Raw genomic sequence first — 19,001 nt, 5'->3', positions numbered from 1 at the left:
TAAAAGTTTACTGATGAGTATTTTCTAAATTTGAGTTAAAAAAAACAATCACAATAATCGACTTTACAGATTCGTATCAGGATTAATCGGAATCGAATCGAATCGAATCGTGACCTATGAATCGTGTTACAAATCGAATCGTCAGGTACTAGGCAATTCTCTCCGAATCGATATCGCTATATTCAGCAACTCTATGGCATGATTTTCCAATATCGTGTAGCCCTATACGATATGAATTGACTGGGATTAAATGGATATTGTCACTATAATTTAGGGATACCGTGATCACGTGATTGGAAATCGGGCCAAATCACGTGGTTGCCGACTGGATCGGAATTGGATGTCGTCTCCCCATCAGGACTCGGATAAACACATGAGTTTTTTTTTATTTTTCAGAACTTTATCAAATGTGGAGTTGGGCGGCGCCACAGAGTGCCACTTCATTTTTCCCCACACAGTGTGGGCGGCAGGGCGTCACTTTACCACAGTGACGCTTATTAATGCGGTGTGGCTTACATGAGGAAAAGGCGCCGAATTATTTGAAAGTAAAGATAATTAATGTTATTATTGTCTTTAACGTGGAAAACGGAGGCGGTGCCACTTTAGAGTCAGGACGCCCTTTAGAGGGAGCCTGGCACCTGCCACCTTTAAATGCTTTTAAATCCAGGTCAAAAACTTTCATAGAGATTCATATCAGCATTAATCGGTATCAAATCAAATCGGGACCTATAAATCGTGATACTAGGCAATTCACACCCCTCTAATGAACAACATACAAAAACTTTTCATAGAAGCAAATAAAAAAAAAAATCTTTTGTGAGAACACGGCGACAACAAACAAACAAAAAAAATGCAGGAAGCCGCCTGGCGCCATCTTTGAGAGGAAGCAAACGTTAGAAACGCGTCTTGTCAAGTTGATACATTTCAACCGTTCAGCTCAAAGTAGCTCCCCGTTTAGGAAAGCACTCTGACCACGTCGCACCCGTGCGCTCGCCGAGACGTGATTGAACGATTCCCATTAGCGCACTCGGCTAAATGTCAGCATGTTTTCCCAGATCGATCCCAGGGATTGGAAAATGCGTTTCAAAATGGCGTCTGAGCACCCCATTAAGCAAGCTAGCTAAAGCTCCGCCTCACCGTTCTCCATAAATCATCTTAAAGGGTATTTCCGGATGAGAAGCCGACACGCGCGGACGGTTCAAAAATGAGATATTGATTAGGGTGGAGATGGACGAACTGATTGTCTCCATTTGATTTCAAATGGCTCACCGGAGCGAGTGCACTGAAATGCGTTGGCCGCGGCGCTGACATAATCATCATCATTATCATTAAAATGGACAAAAGGTGACGTGATTGTTGTTAGTCGACTTTTCCCACCGCTTGTCTCGCTTTTTAGCCACTTAATGGCATGCGGTTGCGTCACCAACTACCAGGAAGCAGTGGCAGTCGTAGAATAACGTTCATTCATCACTAACAATAACATGGAAAAACAAAACAAAAAGAACTCTGCGGGATACTTTTAGTTTCGCACAAGATGTTAAAAAAAGTCCCGAAACACGCCCAAGCTTAGCCACACTCATCTCTAAAGAATGTTTCCGTTCAATCTGGTGACATTTCGTGAGAACTTGAAAGTTTCATTACATAATTCAAGCAATTCAACAATAATTGTAGAATTTATGTTTGCCTAAGAAATATCAAGGGTGTTGGATGCTGTCACTCCTTCAAACTAAAAGACCTCGACACACCAAATCGGGCATCGTGAGGGGGTCCGCCTCACTAATGTACAGAATCGCCGTCGTAACAACGGATCCCGTTGGCAGTAGATTTGGTTCAGCTCAGTCAGGATGTTGGGAATATATTTTTCCACGTACCCAAAATTCACAATTCACATTTTTCACAAATCGCTGCAGATATTTTTCCACATCTCATGACCGATTTGCACGATCCCAAGTGAAAATGGTTACTGTTCTGAGTTTTGTCACTGTTGAATATTTCTAGAATCGATTAATCATTTATTTAAATTTCGTATTAAATTGTATTACAAAAGCATTTTTTTCCCCTGATGGTTTATTATTGGTGTTTACTTTGTACTTCATATCTGTGCATTGATTTAAAAACAAAAAACAAAAACAAGGTGGCGGGGGGAATTGATGTACTATGTTAGCAGTTTGGTCATTATTTTCCAAAGTTTCCAGATGTCTTGTTTTGATTCAACACAGAAGATAATCAATCTTCTTTCATGAAGGACGACAGAATTCAGCGAAAGATTACGATTGATATGCTGAAATCGGAGGATTTGGAAATGTTAAATTTTTAAAAAAAGGCTCCAAACGATTATTAAAATAGTTTGCTTAACTTGTCGATGAATTTCGACAGCTCTAGTTACAGCCACTCCTCCGTTTAAATATTGAGCACCTTCCTCAAATTCTCTCATCAAAATTCTGAAATTTGCATCAACAAATTCACACATCAATCCGAGTGTTTTGCAAATTCATCACCTCCTTTCGCCACACATCCCGCAACGTCTCGGTGATGGAACCAGTTTCGCTAACGCCCAACTCACACCGACTACGGAAAGGACGCGGTTCTTTTCCATACAGCTTCCGCACAAACTGCAAATCACACCGCGTGCGTTGCATGTCCGGAATTGTCCACAAGATCACAGGGGTTCACGCTGGAGAGTTGAGATCATGCGATAACAACCGTGTATAGACTGGAGAGACTCCTATTTGTAAACAATAGCCATGCTTGCCTGTTATCACATCCATATGCTTTTTGGACATTATTTCTGGGACTTCTACCATGGGTAAGTATGTTTTGTGTTTAAATAGTGTTATTTTGTCATGTTTAATTTATTCTGAGCTCATTTTTTTTTCTTAAATGCCCAACACATGTCATGCTATGAAGTTGGCTAGCTTCCCTCCCCCCAAAAAACAGTTTGCAAATGGTTTTATTTTGAAATATACCGGATTTAGCTTGATGTGAGACGCCCAACTTCCTGTCCGGCTCATGTCATTTCTTCAACTGAAAATTCGCATGCGGCGTCCGGAAAAAAATAGAACGCTTGCGGAAATCTTCCGCCTGGTGGTGCTGTTCGACTGAAGCCCAAATGTTCATCAGTGTCTCCTTTCTGCGATCTTTTTATGATGTCTAGTTTTGAAAAAACTGCACAAGCGCTAGCACTGGCTAAGGCATAAATGGCGGACGAGGGGAAAACACTGCAGGCAAAATGGCGGACGAAGAGCCAAAATGGCGGACGGTTGTAAAGTCAAAACGCCTTAGGTGAAGTGCGCCTTACCTCGAGGACTCCGTGTATCATTTTTCGCCCCAGAGACTTACCCGGTCACTTGGACGGCGGCATCCCTGCGAGCAACGTTCCTCTGGCCCTCGCCGTTGATCTCCTTCTTGGCGCTGCGGATGAGGCGCAGCACGGGCTCGATCTCCTTAAGCAGCTCATTGTTCTCCTCCAGGCCGTTGCAGAAGAGGCCGCCGCCGCCCCCGCCGCGGCCCCCCAGCAGCGGGTCCTGGGCGGCCAGCAGCGCGATAGACGGCGCCGACAGGTTCTCAATGGCCCGCAGCTGCGGTGAACAGTTCTCGTAGGACTTGGAGGGCGGGAAGGCAGGCCGGGTGACCCGCACAGTGCGGGGGCGGCCGTCCCCCGTCAGGGTGGTCTCCAGGTGAGTGGTGAAGCCCTCGGGCCCGCGCAGGATCAGCACGGCATGGCTCTCGGGCGACACGTTCTTCAGGGTCTCCAGGGCGCGCTCATAGCTCAGCTCCACCAGCGGCTTGTTGTTGACGGCAAGCACGATGTCGCCCACCTGGACCAGGCCGCACTCCTCGGCTGCCCCGCCTCGGATCAGGTCCGACACCATGACGGGCGGCTTGGAGACCCGCTGCTTGACCAGGAAGCCCAGCCCGCCCACTTTCCTCTTGAACAGGCGCACCGAGATGATGTTGGGCTGCAGCTGGCACACGCTGGCCTCGCACTCGTGCATGGCGACCGTGAGCGTGCGCGTGTGCGCGTGTCACTGATCAGTTCCTGAAAAGCAAAAAAAAAAAGGAGACTCATTTAATTTCAAAGCTAATTGGCTTAGCGGGAAGTTTATTTTGTCTATTAAGCTTCAGTTTGAGTGGGAATGAGGGTCATTAGAAGTGTTTTTTTTGCCCCCGATACCGATACCCAGCTTTGCAGTATCGGCCGTTGCCTATACCATACCGATATCTAAGTTTTTCTTTTTTCTCTCAACATGAAAAAGCTGTCCTGCCATTGGTTCAGAGCATACAAGGGACAATAGGATATCTTAGATCGGCATGCAGTCAACATGTCACATGTCAGTGAATGTTGTGCACGAGCAAGACACAAGATGCTGCATCCAAAGACCTATATTAGCGTTGGAATTAATGGTATCGGCATGTTACTTGTTAGTACTCACTGATACCATTGTTTTAATGCAGTATCGGGGCCTCTGCCGATACCAGTATCGGTATCGGAACAACATTAGAACTAACATTGTTTGAATAGAATAATATGTCGATTATCCATGAGTTTGTTTGTTTGTTTTTGTTTTTTTTAAATAATAATTCCATGCATTAGAGGTGGAACTAGCAATTGTTTGATTCTTTGATTAATCTGTCGATTAGTCATGAGTTTGTTTGAGTGGGTTGTAAGAGTTTTTGTTGTTGTTTTTTTTTTAACAATATTGTGACCTTTTTTGTGTATCACCAACCTCACCACAATGTCGTGATAATTATCTTATTGTGACCTTCATATCGTGGTAATATTCTACCATGACGTTTGGATATGGTTACATCCCTCGATAGCTCGAACAGCTGAAAGAAATACTTGAAGGCAAGTTGGACACGCAAATGTGCAATCAGTTGTGTCCACGGAAGCTGAATAGGACGAGTTTGGTGAGCGAGCAGATCCAAAACAAACTTCTTTTGAGAATTTCACAAAAGACACAGGCTGGACTGGGATTGTTTTTCTTTGTCGGGCACAAGACTGGAATAACAGTTGATCCAGACGTCGCGGTACAACAAGCACAGTTTAGCTTGATTGATTTTCACCTCATTTGGTTCTACCGCACCTTGAGGGTGTCTCAGGTTCACATGAGGACATTATTGGAAACACCTCGGCCACCGGACGGGTCAGTGGGGAGTTTTCCGATGCGATTCCCTGGCGGTGGAATCCGCAGACTGATGTCCCGAGATCAGGTTCGCCATCAAATGTTAGTAAGGAAAAAAAAGCAGATCAAGACGCACTCGCTTTTTTTGTTTGTATTCTGAAACGCAAACGTAGCCGTAATGGAGTCAAGCCGTTCCTCCTCAGGACCTCGATTGGGTGCTAAACCAGTCCTGGTCAATTAACCCCCTTCAGACCCGTAGACGCTTGACATATTCGCGTGACGCAACCAACAAAACGCATCATTTGGATCATGACACCACTTTTGGTTCATGATTGGTTCTTACATAACCAATCACAATTGCAAGCTGATTTGCATGAGGTTCAGGTTAAAAAATGTTACAAGTTTATAACACGTTACAGCCATATTATCCTCCTGTCAACTATATCAAATAAAACTTTATTGATATAGCACCTTTCACACATTCAAATGCATCTCAAGGTGCTGAACAATTAAAAGATCCATAATACAATAAAAAGAAACAAAAAACACCTCTTCCCCATATCCCCATGATCGTACCCACAAGCACACACGCAAACCACAACATGGCGGAGCACAGAAGAATCCTGTGAGAAAAAACATTTCCATTTTGTTCTTATGTGGGAAAAACAAATACATTTTGCCCATCAGAAAAAAAAAAAAAAAATGCGGGTCTGAAGGGACTACGAAGATGTTTTTCCAGCCAACATCTAAAAATGTTTTAGGCTGTCATCTAAAAATGTTGTAGGCACCTCTAGAGGCCATGTTAAATAAGGATGGGAACCTGTAGGTACCTCATGTTACGATACGATATGCGATACAAGGCTCAAGATTCGACGAGACCGCGATTATCAATATATTAGTCAGGTAATAAATCCACGATAATCTGCGATAAAACTACTCAAGACATAAACTGAGGGTTTTTTCCAATCAGAAAACTGTTTCTTTTTGTACCATCACTGAAACACAGTAAAACTGATGTCTTCTTCACAGTGAGTACTTTAGCATATCTTTTTTTCAACCAATACAAATGTCTTCTTAACAGAAAACTTTGTCCACAAATTTGTGTCCTTCACATAGTCAATTGTTTCATTTTATAAACAGACATTTTTTTAACGCTGCAAAAGTAAATAAATAAAAACAAATACTTAAATATGAAATCAATATTAATATTCCTCAGAAACTGTGCACTTCAAAAAGTCTAAATATAAAATGTTTTAAAATGTTAAAATTGAAGATAATACACATTTTTCATAGAAATGTACGCAAAACTGCTGGACAGATAAACGTCTTACATAATTAAAAGGAAGCTGATGAGTCTTCTTCGCATCTATTTCCCCGCCACTCTTATGAGGAGCTCCACCTAGTGGCCCCCCAAGGAATTGCTCAATAAGTAATCAAAAATCGAGCCGTTCTAGTGGCTGTATATTAACTACAAATATCGCCATAATTGCGTAGGTATAGCAATAATCTATTGCGAGACAAATTGTCACGATATCGAGATATCATCACACTCCTAATAATAAATAGCACAAAAATACTAAAGAGTGCTTCGAACCCAGTCCGTCAGGTCCAAAGACGAGTGTTTATCCGACAGCTGTTCTTCCAGTGGTCTTTTCAGTGTCCAATGTGAAGACGGAACGTGTGACGGCAAATTGACATAAAATGTCAAGACTAAAAATGAACACCAAGCTTGTTGCTGGAGAGTTAGCTCAGTAAATTAGACATTAGTCTTTCGCACAAAATAATCTGGGTTCGAATCACAATTTTGTATTTTATTTTTTTCGCTATTTAACATGGCGGCTAGAGGTCGCTAAACTACAATACAAACAATTTGGTGCGTGGTAAAATGATATTGGTCGTTATTTGTTGGAGGACTTGTTGCAGCGACCTCATCCCGACCCACTTCTTCCAAACCTGCTTAGCAAGTTGTTTTCTGTGTTACGCCCGTCAAGTTTACTTGGCTGTGTCACAGCACAGCTTTCGCTTGATTCATTTTCATTCAGCTGTACCTTTTCAAAAACTTTTCAGAACAAGGCAGGTGAACTCGAGGACATCATCAAAATGACTCACCGAGAGCCGGACGGGTCAACTGGGGCAGGTCGCCGATGTGACCCCCCCCCCTCCGACCGAGGGTGTCAAGTCGGATCGAGTCGTGACAGGTGACTGACGTTCCAAAAGTCAGGTTGAACATCAATGTTTGCACTTGGCAAGAAAGCAGACAGCAACAAACTTTTTCTTTTTTTTTTTTTTTGAGTTCTACTTTGCCCAATTACAAGCTGGAGCTACTGTTTATATCATAGTCAACCTCATCCCGTTTTTATTTAGTCCATTTTTATAAATCAAGAATTTTAGTCTTTATTTTAAAACGTCATTTTATTGGTCTAGTTTTAGTCAGGACAATCATTTTACCCCTGTATTTTTTTTTCAGCAGATTAGTGTTAATTTCAACAAAAACTAAACGAAAATAATTTTGTCAACATCCGTTTTTCACCGGACTAAAACTAGACTAGACTAAAACCCTCATTAATAAACAATAACTGGGACTAAATCAGTATGCATTTTAGTCAACTATTGAAGATGAGATGAAAATGGCCTTCACTTAATAAAAAACTGGACCAAAAAAATAAAATATAAATTCCTGAATTAAATGATTTTTAACCAAACCACCCCAGATGAATCGGATTTTTTTTTAATCCTTATTATTATTATTATTATTATTATTATTATTATTATTATTATTATTATTATTACTACAATTTTTTACCAACAGAATTTTAACATTCTATATCGTCGCTGCTATGTGAAAAACACTTATGTCCGTTGACCCCCACAACCTCCGACCCCCCCGTTTTTTTTTTTTGTTTGTTTTGGGGTTTTTTTGTTTTGTTTTTTTAACATTTTTGGATTAAACTGAATGCAGACATCCCAAAAATTTAAAAAATGAAGAAAATTTAAAAAAAGAAATGGACATAATTGTTTTGCACATAGCAGCAACAATATGCACAAATGAAATATTCATTTGCTGAGGCCGTCATACTTTTATATTTGGGTTCACGGTCGTCGTCACGACCTCCGAAGGAAACCAGAACTGGTTTCTAAATCACGGAACACTCTGGGTCCAGAATACATTCGAGAAATGCTCTGGGAATATGAACCCAGTAAAAGCTCTCGGAGTTCAACGCAAACATGGTGAAGCAGCATTCATTGTTACGCTGCAGGCAAATGGTAAAAAAGCTGCAAGTTATTTTTGTACTTTTGTTTTGAAACATCTTTAGTCCTTTTCTTCTCATTTCAACCAGTTGTCAAACTATATAAAGCTCTGGAGAGGGAGTTTGTGAGATGATTACATAATCAAAAAAAAGCAAACGGCTTCCATCTGCATTTATTTTGTTTGGACTTAACTGTCCTTTTGACTTCTTACGCTTGATCTCTTCACAAACGAGAGATGTTATTGTTGGCTGGCAATCATTCCGTCAGAGGGATTACACGGCGATACCTTGGAACAACGCCGATAATGCCGCTGCTGTGTGTGCGTGTGTTTTTATTTTTGTGTAATCACAAAGGCGACACTTCATCACATTGACAGCCGTGGAAAGATTTACATGGCCTGAGTAAAGGGTTGTCATCGTCATCATCGTCATCATCGTCATCATCATCATCAGACGAGAACCACAATGGAGTTGTTGCTCGACCTGCCGGCAACGTTGGATAATCGTATTGGTGGCAGGTAACTAAGTACACAGCAAATTCTCAAGTCAATTTGACTCTTTTTAGAGTGGGACCAAATAGACTCAGTTTTAGAATAATATTTATACTTGGAAGAGAGTCAAAATAAAGAATTAAAAAAAAAAAAAAAAAAAGACATTCAATGATCGTGTTAGAACCACACGCCACTGGGGTGTTTTTGCTCCAGCTAAGCCCCGCCCTTTAAATTGCGTCACATTGTTTACAAACTTTGAAGGGGTCTATATGTCTTTACTGTCATTTGCCAGGAGGACGTCATTAAAAACTCATTAACAGGGCTGACTGACTCTGTGCTATGCGTTTTCTTAAAACCTGCATGGAAAAAAAATCTCCAAGATGTTATTTCCGTCCAAGAAATTGTTTAGTTGCATGTGTACCAAATTTTTTAGATTAAAGGCAAGTTAGAAACTGGCCTAAAACTTGACAGTACACGTTGGTCGAGACCGGGTTTCTTCAGCAGTGGTTGCAACCCGTCTTTGTTCCTACCTTCGTTCAGCTTTGCGGAATTCCCGTTTTGCCGCACGTGTTTTTTTTTCTGTTTTTTTTGTTTTGTTTTTCTCATTGAGCCAGGGCTCAGGTCTAACTTTTGACCGCACGGTTTTTGAATGGAGCCACTGAATCGAGTATATCGAGGCAGCGTGAGTGGAACCACAAGCCGAGTTCCTCCTTGAAGTTTGAATACAAAGCTCATCAAAGGCATCAGAGAACTGACCAGCAGTGAGGGGGTTAAAAATTCTGCGTCTTGACTCAGGCCAACAACCATATGATCAGATATCACATTGTCCACTATTTTTAGATTTGACTCTGGGAAACCATAAACAAGAACCAGATCTAAAGAATGACCTTTTTTCACGTGTGGGAGCGGACACACGCTGCACGAGGTTAAATAAGTCCATCAGGCTTAAAAAGTCCTTCGCCAATGGTTTATCATGGCTCGGAATCAGCTATTTTCCATCCCACAACGGCGCAACCGCCCCCTTTACGCCAAATTCAGCCCGTGCAAAGTCTAGGAACATAGCAAAACGAAAGAAAATTCCACCCATGTGGACAGTTTGACGGCACTTAAAAATATGTCACGACAGGTTGAATAATGGGAATCGGGACCCGAGTCCATCCTTTTGTCCCACCTAAAAAGACACAATGATTTTATTTTCAGCATTCACCATTCCTGCTAGTATTAATTTTGTCAGCGAAAACTAAACAAAAAAATAATATAAAATAATTTCGTCAACACACATTTTTCACCAGACTAAAACCCTCATTAATAATACAATAAAACGGGACTAAATCAGTATGTATTTTTATCAACTAATGAAGACGGGATGAAGATGTACTTCACTTCATGAAAACTGGACTAAAATCGATGTACATTTTAGCTTATGAACGAAAACGATATGATTTTGTAAAATCTTATCTCTGCTAATCTGCCACTGTAACACTGTCATGTGACACAAAGTGACACGCCCCCTTTCAAATCTGCAGCTTGTGAGTGCAACATGCACAAACACACGGGACAGACAAGAAGTGGATTCATTGTGAAAAGTTAACAAAAAAAAAAGACAAATATAATTACAATGTACCATTAATCCAACGGCTATAACATTCCAACAATAATGTTAAAGGGATTACACAACGGTATTTGAAGCCCTTCCAAAAGTTAACTATAGCCAAAAATGGTGAAATCTTACTTTTGACACCATGGCGATGTCATTTTAAAAAAAATTTTTTTTTTTATGAACTATTAGGTGTTTTGCTGGTTAGATTTGTAATACGGAAGTAAAATTCCAGTCTCAGTAAAACCCCGCCTCTTCCTTGTGTGATTGACGCTGCTGTTGGAGCACTCCTGAGTACGCCACGCAACTTGATGCAAGTCAATTCTTCAATAAACATTTGAAACAAGAAATTGTGTAGAGAGAGAAGATGAGAGAGGAAAGGAAGAGGGAAAAAAAAACTAAAACTTGGCTGGTTTCAAACCGGTGACTTGCTGCTTACCGAACAAGCACACTAACCACAATACTATTCGTTCAGGTAGGTTCAACAGTGCATATGTTTGACTTGTAGTTTTCACAAGTGTCAGCCTGAACCGTGTGATTTTAAGACCAATTGTCATTGCACTTTTGCATTTCAAATGTGAAGAATAATCGATTGCTTTCGATTCATTTGGACAGAAAGTTTACTGATTAAGGCTACTTTTGTCACTATCCCATGGAGGTCTCAGGGAAAGTGGGCGTGCGTTAAGTACGCAGAGGGGATGCGGGGGGTGGGTCCGCACTTTATGATGTCATAAAGTGAGCTCTCGCTCGTTTTCTCAGGTTGGGAGGGGCTACTGCTTGAAGAGCAAACTGATCGAGAATTTCTCAGAGGGGCCAATGGAGGAAAACACCACTTCAGTCATGTGTTTGGTGACGAATTAGCATTTGAACATGGCAAAAAGTACTAAAAAGTTGATTTTTCATGGTGCTGTCCATTTAATACAACTGCTAACTAATGTTGGCTAACTTACTAGCTCGTAGCATGGAGCCATATTAGCCACTTGTTGATATCGTTTATGTGAAGCAGTTTTAGATCCGAAATGCTCAACATTAGCTGCTGTCCAAAAAAATAAAATAAAATAAAGGTGTTATAATGATCGTCCTGACTAAAACGACCATTTTTGATGACTTAAACTAGACTAGACTAAAATGCTACATTTACAGTCACCTAAAAATGGACTAAATAAAATCGGGATGAGGTTGACTAACTGTGACAGAAACAATCAATCATGATTGAGACTGGAATAAAACTGAGACGATATTTAACTCATTCAGTCACAGCAGCCATTTTCACAGAAGCAATCCCCTTCATTCCTGGCTGTTTTACTCAATTTTTGACTAATTTTCTAAGACCCATAGAATATTGTGATCTATTGCTATAAAAACATGGCACCTATCAAAAGAAAGATTAGAGTCTCTTCTTTCATATATTCCTATCTGTTTACGTTTTGCAGCAATTAACATTAGAATATAGCTAAGTTTCATCATTAATCACAAATCTATTTAGAATTGTGAGTAATTGAGCTTTTTTCAACAAGGCCTTGGTTGATCTCTTATACTCTGCTGCCACCTTCTGGCCATTTGTGTAATAACTATCACTGTTCTTTGCAGTTGAGAGGCTGCGTCAAAGCATTCTGTAAAAAACAAAAAACAAAAAAAAAAACGTATAATTATGTATTTGGGACACAAAACATTTAAAATAGAACGTATTTGTACGTTTTTGGGAGCAAATGAATCAAAACTGGCGGATAAAATTAATACTAATTCCTGGTGGGTGGGGCGTGCCTCCAGCAACCCCTTTTGCCGTCAATGAAGCGTAAAAGCGCTCGTTTTGGTAAATATCGACTGAACCTTCCATGGAAGAAAACGTTTGTGATTCCATAAACGGCGATGAGTCAGTCTTCAACGCGCACGTTTCCATGAAGACCAAAACGCAGCGCTGTTAGCCCGAGGCGAACGAATAAATCAAGGCCTTGAATCCCACGCCGGTGTTTTGCCGGCTGGGCTGCCCCCCCGCCGAGACGCAGGATGACCGAAAAGTGAGCCGATTGCCCGAATGTGGATGAAAGCCAGCGCGGCCTGGCCATCGGGCGCCTCCCGTGGCTTTGACTCACGCTCGCTTCCTTGGTAACGAGCAGATGACGCTGTCAAAAGTGGCAACGTCGATTCACACGCGCTCGGATGGAACACACACTTGTGTAAATAGAGATTTGCATATTTGTGTACAAGATAGCAGTTCAGTCGACTCCTTGTCACGTCGACAGTCGTTTCGGTCATTTATAGCGATAAATCCGATCTCGATACCGATTATTAGCAGGCAAGGAGGTAATATTTGAAGCTGATATTCTTTTGTAGTAAAATATATATTAAAAAAATTATTAGCATTAAAAAAAAGCATGTTTCTTCAAACAACTTTCCAAATTTTCAAATGTTTAATATTTTTTCTTACAGCATAACAGAGCAAATAAGATTATCTTTGTTTTAAAATTCTTACAAAACAGTAAACTTCTCTATAGTAAATAGATTCCCACATTTTAACATCCCTGAAATGTTCAACTTTCACTTATGTTAGTTTTAATTTCAACAAGAGCAAAACGCAGCATCTTATAAAGTTAAAGGAATACTTTTCAGCACTGAATTCATTTGATAAATTCATTATTTTTCAGGTACAATTAATACCTTAAAAAGCGTTTTGTTTTTTCTTTTTCTACTTGTTGTCGACTGATGATGACGACATTACCTGTGCTGAGGAAGCAGGTAACGACCAATCACGGCTCACCTGTTTTCTGGGTTTGGTCAGTAAACTAAGTCATTATAAGTCGTTCGCCACTTCCTCAGCACAGGTGATGTCTAAAGTCGACAGCAAGTAGAAAACGTACTTTTTAAAGGTATTAATTGTACATGAAAAATAATGAAGTTATCACATTAATTCTAGACAAAATCTTAACTTTTTAACTGCTGAAAATGGCTCAGTGAGTCAAGTATCCCTTTAAAGTGAAATTTTAAATAAAAACTTTCATAAAAAGTGATATGAAATGAATCCAGTTTGAAATTGTTCTCTTAAACTGGTAGCCCTCTACTTTTGTGAACATAGCAAATGTTGGTTCTCATCAGAGTTCAAAGGTTGTTCGCAAACGGTGAAAATTTGTCAGAACATGTTCAAAATGTCTTTTGTGACGAGAAGAACTGCCTGTGAACATCTTTGTAACATTTGAGGAACCCTAAAGAAAACACATTTCACTCAAGTTCGCAAACATTCACCGCTCTCTCGAGTTATTTTGTTCCTCTTGTTCACAAGTCAACATGCACGTTTGTTTCCTTCACAATTAACAGCGGTCTCATCTTTTTTCGTAAACAAAACTGATCACAAGTGTTTGGCGACAATTTAATCTTTAACGTACTCAAGTATGTTTTTGGTCATTCGGCATTCGTCAACAGTCATCAGAAATATTTCAAGCCGAACCGTCGATAGCTCAGAACAAAAAATAAATAAAAAAATTCAACGTCCATCATTGTTTTCATCATTCGAAATGGACATCAGAAATGGCAAACATCGATGACTTCACTGACTTGATATTTTTCTTAACATTGACGGCACTTTTGAGTCTTCAAACGTTATGCTAACGTTCACGCTTTCATCAACAGGAGTGACAATTTTGTTGTCCAAGACGCACGCTAGCTTCCATAAACAAGATTGCAAAAAACAGATTAACCGTATCTTGTCACACAAGATGTACACAAAACCAAAACCTCTCTCTGCACTCATCGTAACATATTAAAAAAATAAAATAAAATGACAATTCTAAATACAATTTGGGCTGGATGAGTTGAAATTCACCTGCAGTGCATTTGCATTCTGAATTCCGCAATTGTTATGCAATGTTCGAGATGCTTGCTTTAGTTTGGCCTTTTAAAAAAAGAAAAAAACATTGCACAATCGTGTTGGTGTGGATGATTTTTACTCAGCAACAAGTTCTCCATCACTGGAGCAGGTGGGCGGGGGGAATAACAGCAAGCAGCGGAGGTGTGAAGTCGAACATTTTTCAAGTTGCCTCCACGCGCGCACCAGCACAAACACAAATTTGCGCAAACGCGCCGCACATACATAGAATGAAAAAAATAAATAAAAAGATCAACTCACCCGCTGAGAATGTGAGCAAAAGCTCAGTGGATGTGCAGCAGCACCCTTCAAATAAAATGAAAAAAATAAAAATAAAAAAACTTGGTGTGAAACTCCTCAGCTGTACGCGTGGCTCATCCCTCACACACCCCCACAAAAAGCAAGAGGAGGAACGGTTGTGGGGGTGTCCAAAAGGGTAAATGTTGTCGTGGTGGGGGGGGGCGGGTAGGGGGGGTGTGTGGGAATGAAGCGGAGATTTGTGCTCGCGCTCTGCCTCTCTGGAGGCTCGCTTTGTGGCCAGCGCAGCGCTCGGGCGCCTTTTAAAGCAACACGAAAGAGAGATAGAGAGAGAGGGACCAGCGCGGATTGGGTAGGGGTGGGGGTACGTGTTCGGGTATGTGGGGGGCGCTCGGCGCCACTGCCTGCCTGTCGTCATCGCTCAGCTCGCGGCGGGAGACTCTTCGTCCTCATCCTCGCCCTCCCAAGGCAGAGGTGGAGTTGTGGGGGGGTATTTGAGCGAGAGAATTGAAAGATGGAGATTGCGTCCTCTTCTGGAGACCGCCAACCCCCACCATGTATATGCCATTGTCCGCTCAACAATTTTTTTGATGGATTCATTGAACATGAGCAGCAATTCATTCTGGTAACACCAAGGTTGATTCATTTATTTATTGACAAATGGAATGGAAAGAAAAAGAAAAACAGAAATAAAGAGAAAAGAGGAGAAAAGAGAGAAGCGAGAAGAGAACAAGAAGAGAGAAAGAAGAGCGAGAAGAGCGCGAAAGGAGAAAGAAGAGAGCAAGAAAGAAAGAGCTCAAAAGGAGAGAAAGATCAAGAAGAGCAAAAGAAGAGCGCAAGAAGAGAAAAGAGTGAAATAGCAAAGAGAGCAAAAAGAGTGAAAGAGAGCAAGGAGAGAGAAAGAAGACAGCAAGACAAAAAGAGCAAAAGAGCGAAAGAGAACAAGAGAGGAAGAAGAGCGAAAGAAGAGCCCAAGAAGAGAGCGAGAGAAGAGCGACCAACGAGAAAGAAGAGAGCAAGAAATAAAGAAGAGCGAAAGAAGAGTGCAAGAGTGGAGAGAAGAGAGCAAGAAGAGATCAAAAAGAAAAGAGCGAAAGGAGAGATCTGGAGAATGTGATATTAGCATGTAACAAAAATTAAGAAGTCCGAAAGAAGACGATAATTTGGTTGAAAATTAACATCAAATCATTTTGTTTTTGGTTCACGATCATGAGCTAACTGAAAAATAGATCATCTCACATAGTATCAAACTTTGATTTCATCTGAAATCTTTCTTCTATGTATCCACAAGTTATTGCAATATGTTACAACAGAACACCATCATCTTCCAAATTTCGATTTACATTTGAAAAAGTCCAAATCTTTTATTATATTTTTTATTTTTTTTAAGCCGGGTTAAAAAAGTTTCGATTCATGGTTTTATTAATCAATATTGTGCTATGAAAAGGAATATTGATTTGATACCAATATTTTAGACCCAGCCCTAATCATCATCATCATCATCATCATCATCATCATCATCAACATCATCATCATCATCGCTCGTGTGAAGTTACGCTTTCCACGCCGAATCGAAGCACATAATTGCTTTCATTTCTCCAAAGATGGCAGAGCAGCTCCGCTCTCCTTAAGTTGCTTATCTTGCAAATGACTCCCACGCGTTTGTCTCGCTGGACACAAGGAAAGAAAAGAAAAAAAAAAAAAATCGGTAAAAACAATGGTGACCATTTTCCAAAGTAAAAGCAGACGTCCTATTTTGAAAAAAGATCATTGGCATTGCCCGTTAAGAAATCCCAAACATGATTGACATTTTTTTTTTCTCTCTCTCTCTTTGAGTCATCAAGGAACGCAAACCAAGACGTGTGCAATTCAACAGTTTGGGACTTTCGATTGCGTTTTTAAGCAAGGTGCTTATGTGCGCACACGCCTGCGCCTGCACACACACGCATGTCATTATGTCGATCACTTCCTGCTTGAGTGCCGCCATCTGCCCTCTCATCAAGCCACGCGTGCGGATCACCGTGCAAAGCCCCCACCACCACCACCACCCACGCTTAAGCGCCATCATCGCGCACAACCCAAGACGGCGGCGGCGGCGGAGGCTCTTCCGTGTTCCCGCACGTCACATGCACTTACTAAAAGGAACAAATATAATACTTTCAGATTTTGTCTGTCACGTTGTCGGAGACGGGAAATAGGCGGATTTGCTTCCTTCGTCACAAAATGACTCTCAAAGGCCCTTCGCGAGATTAGCGAAGCAACAAAGGAAGGAAGTCACAAGCAAGGAACAAATCACAAAAGAAAGGAAGGAAAGACCCAAGGAAAAGCCATGAAGGCAGGAATGAAGGAAAGAGTACATAAGCAATGAGAAAAAGGGGGGAATGAAGGAAGGAGGGAAAGTTGGAAGGAAGCAATGAAGAAGGAAGGACACAATGAAGGACTGAATGAGCAAGGAGAGGGAGGAGGGAAGGAAGGAAGGAAAAAAGGATGCAAAGAAGAATGAAAGGAACGAGGGAAGGTGGCAGGGAGGAAAGAAAGGAACAAAAGAACGAAGGACGGTAGTAAGCAGGGAAGGAAGAAAAGTAGGCAGGAGGGAAGAAAGAAATGCATGACGGAAGGAAGAAACAGGGATAAACAAAGGAAGCAAAGAAGAATGAAAGGAATAAGGGAAGGTTGGAGGGAGGGAAGAAATGAATGAATAAATAAAGGTAGGAAGGAAGAAAAGGAGGCAGGAGGGAAGAAAGAAATGCATGACAGAAGGAAGAAACAGGAATAAACAAAGGAAGCAAAGAAGAAAGGAAAGAACAAGGGAAGGTGGCGGGGAGGGAAGAAAATTAACAAAGGAAGGTCGGACGGGGAGGATATGGAAAGAAAGGAAGGAAGGAAGCTGGAAGGAAGAAAAGAAGGAAGGAAGAAAGAAATGCATGACGGAAGGAAGAAACAAAGGAAACAAAGAAAAGCAAATGAAGGAAAGTTGGAAGGAAGGAAGGCAAATTGAGGACTCCTCCAAGGAAAGTTTGAAGGCGGTCCAGAAGACAGCGAGTTGTTTTGTCGCTTGTACAGGTGTGCACCTATTTATTCCTTCATTAGGCAGCTTTGGCATTCATTTCAGTCTCCATGGCGACGTCCAATGCGGCGATTCCGCCAGCAGACAACAACACCACCAACAGAAAGCATCGGCATCATGACAGATTGTTAAGTGCAAACAATTTGGTGAGCAGACGTTGCAGGTCCTCGTTTTCACCGCCTCCGAGACCTGGCGGAATTTGCCAGACGCGTTCGTTCGGTCTAACTTTTACCCGAACCGCGTCACAAGTATTCTTCAGAAATATACTATTGAGGTTTAGTGAAAACAAGAAAGACTATGTGTATGTTCCCTCGTTCTTCGCTGGGGCTAGGTTCCAAAACTAATACATAATTCATAAAAATGTAAATAAATTCATTTAAAAAAATAAACAGTTTACACACAGTTTACATAAACCGCCAACAAAAAAAAAAAAAAACGTACTGAGATTTGAATATGCTGATAATTTCTTGTTTCCGCTCCCTAATGATATCCTGTTACTTTTGTTGACTATTTACTGTTGACTTAAGACACGTCCACATTTTGGGCCGCGACTTGCGCCGACCGTCAGTGTGTCGTTCGGCGTTGCGATGCTTTGTAAACATTACGGGAAGTCATGCAAAACGTTTGTCAGGAAGGCCTTCGAGACAATTCCAAACCCAATCTGTTGTTATATTTCATTTATTGACACTTATGAACCACACACGTGTATTTGAGAATTTGTTTACAATGTTACATTTGAATTGAATTATCCGCCATTTTTGTTGCCCTTTTTTACAATACTGTATTTGAGTAAATAACCCCACACGCACCCATTTCCATTCATTTCCAAACAACTTTTTGAAACAAAATATAGAATATTTGTTGCACCACAAACCTGTACCATGTTACGTTCAAATAAATACATTCTTCTTGTGTTTGAATTCTTTTGCAAGTTGGTTTCGATTCACTGATGAGCTATTTTTAGAACAGAGCAGAGCGCTACTCAAGAGGAGGCTCCTCCCTCCGGGTCTCTTTTAAAGAAGGAGAACAAGAAAACGTTAATTGGAGGCAATTAAACTTGAAAAGCGGCGACTCCGCTGCTAGCGGAATAAGACCTCGGCTGACGTACGTCGAGGGACCCTTGCTTGGGAAGGAAGGAAGGAAGGAAAAGAAAAACGAAACAAAGAGAAAAACAAAGAAAGAGTAAAAGAAAAAACAAAAAGAAAGATAGAAATAGCAAAAACAAGAAAAAAAGAAAAAGAAAGGAAAAAAGAAAGGAAAAGAAAGAAAGGAAAAAAAGGAAAAAGAAAGGAAAAGAAGGAAAAAAAGGCAAAGAAAACAGAAAGGAAAAAGGAAAGAAAAAGAAAAATGAAAGA

The 19,001-nt window shown here is 40.9% G+C and overlaps 1 protein-coding gene across 3 annotated transcripts in view; it reads right to left on the bottom strand.

The window, feature by feature from the left end:
• nos1 (nitric oxide synthase 1 (neuronal)) overlaps nt 1-14,928 on the bottom strand; it is a 72,337-nt gene extending 57,409 nt beyond the window's left edge. The window contains exons 1-2 of one of the 3 annotated variants that reach the window (XM_077521103.1): nt 14,583-14,928; nt 3,340-4,039 (exon numbers count right to left, since the gene is read on the bottom strand). In XM_077521103.1, the coding sequence (XP_077377229.1) occupies nt 3,340-3,995 (656 nt within the window). In that variant the 5' untranslated portion in view covers nt 3,996-4,039; nt 14,583-14,928. The remainder of the gene's footprint in view (nt 1-3,339; nt 4,040-14,582) is intronic. The other 2 variants (XM_077521104.1, XM_077521105.1) reach the window with 2 other exon arrangements.
• Nucleotides 14,929-19,001: the final 4,073 nt, after the last annotated feature.

This window comes from Festucalex cinctus, chromosome 5 (genome assembly GCF_051991245.1).
Source record: "Festucalex cinctus isolate MCC-2025b chromosome 5, RoL_Fcin_1.0, whole genome shotgun sequence".
Taxonomy (NCBI): Eukaryota; Metazoa; Chordata; class Actinopteri; order Syngnathiformes; family Syngnathidae; genus Festucalex; species Festucalex cinctus.
Note: the sequence above shows the minus strand (reverse complement) of the source record. Positions and strands in the feature narration are given on the sequence as shown.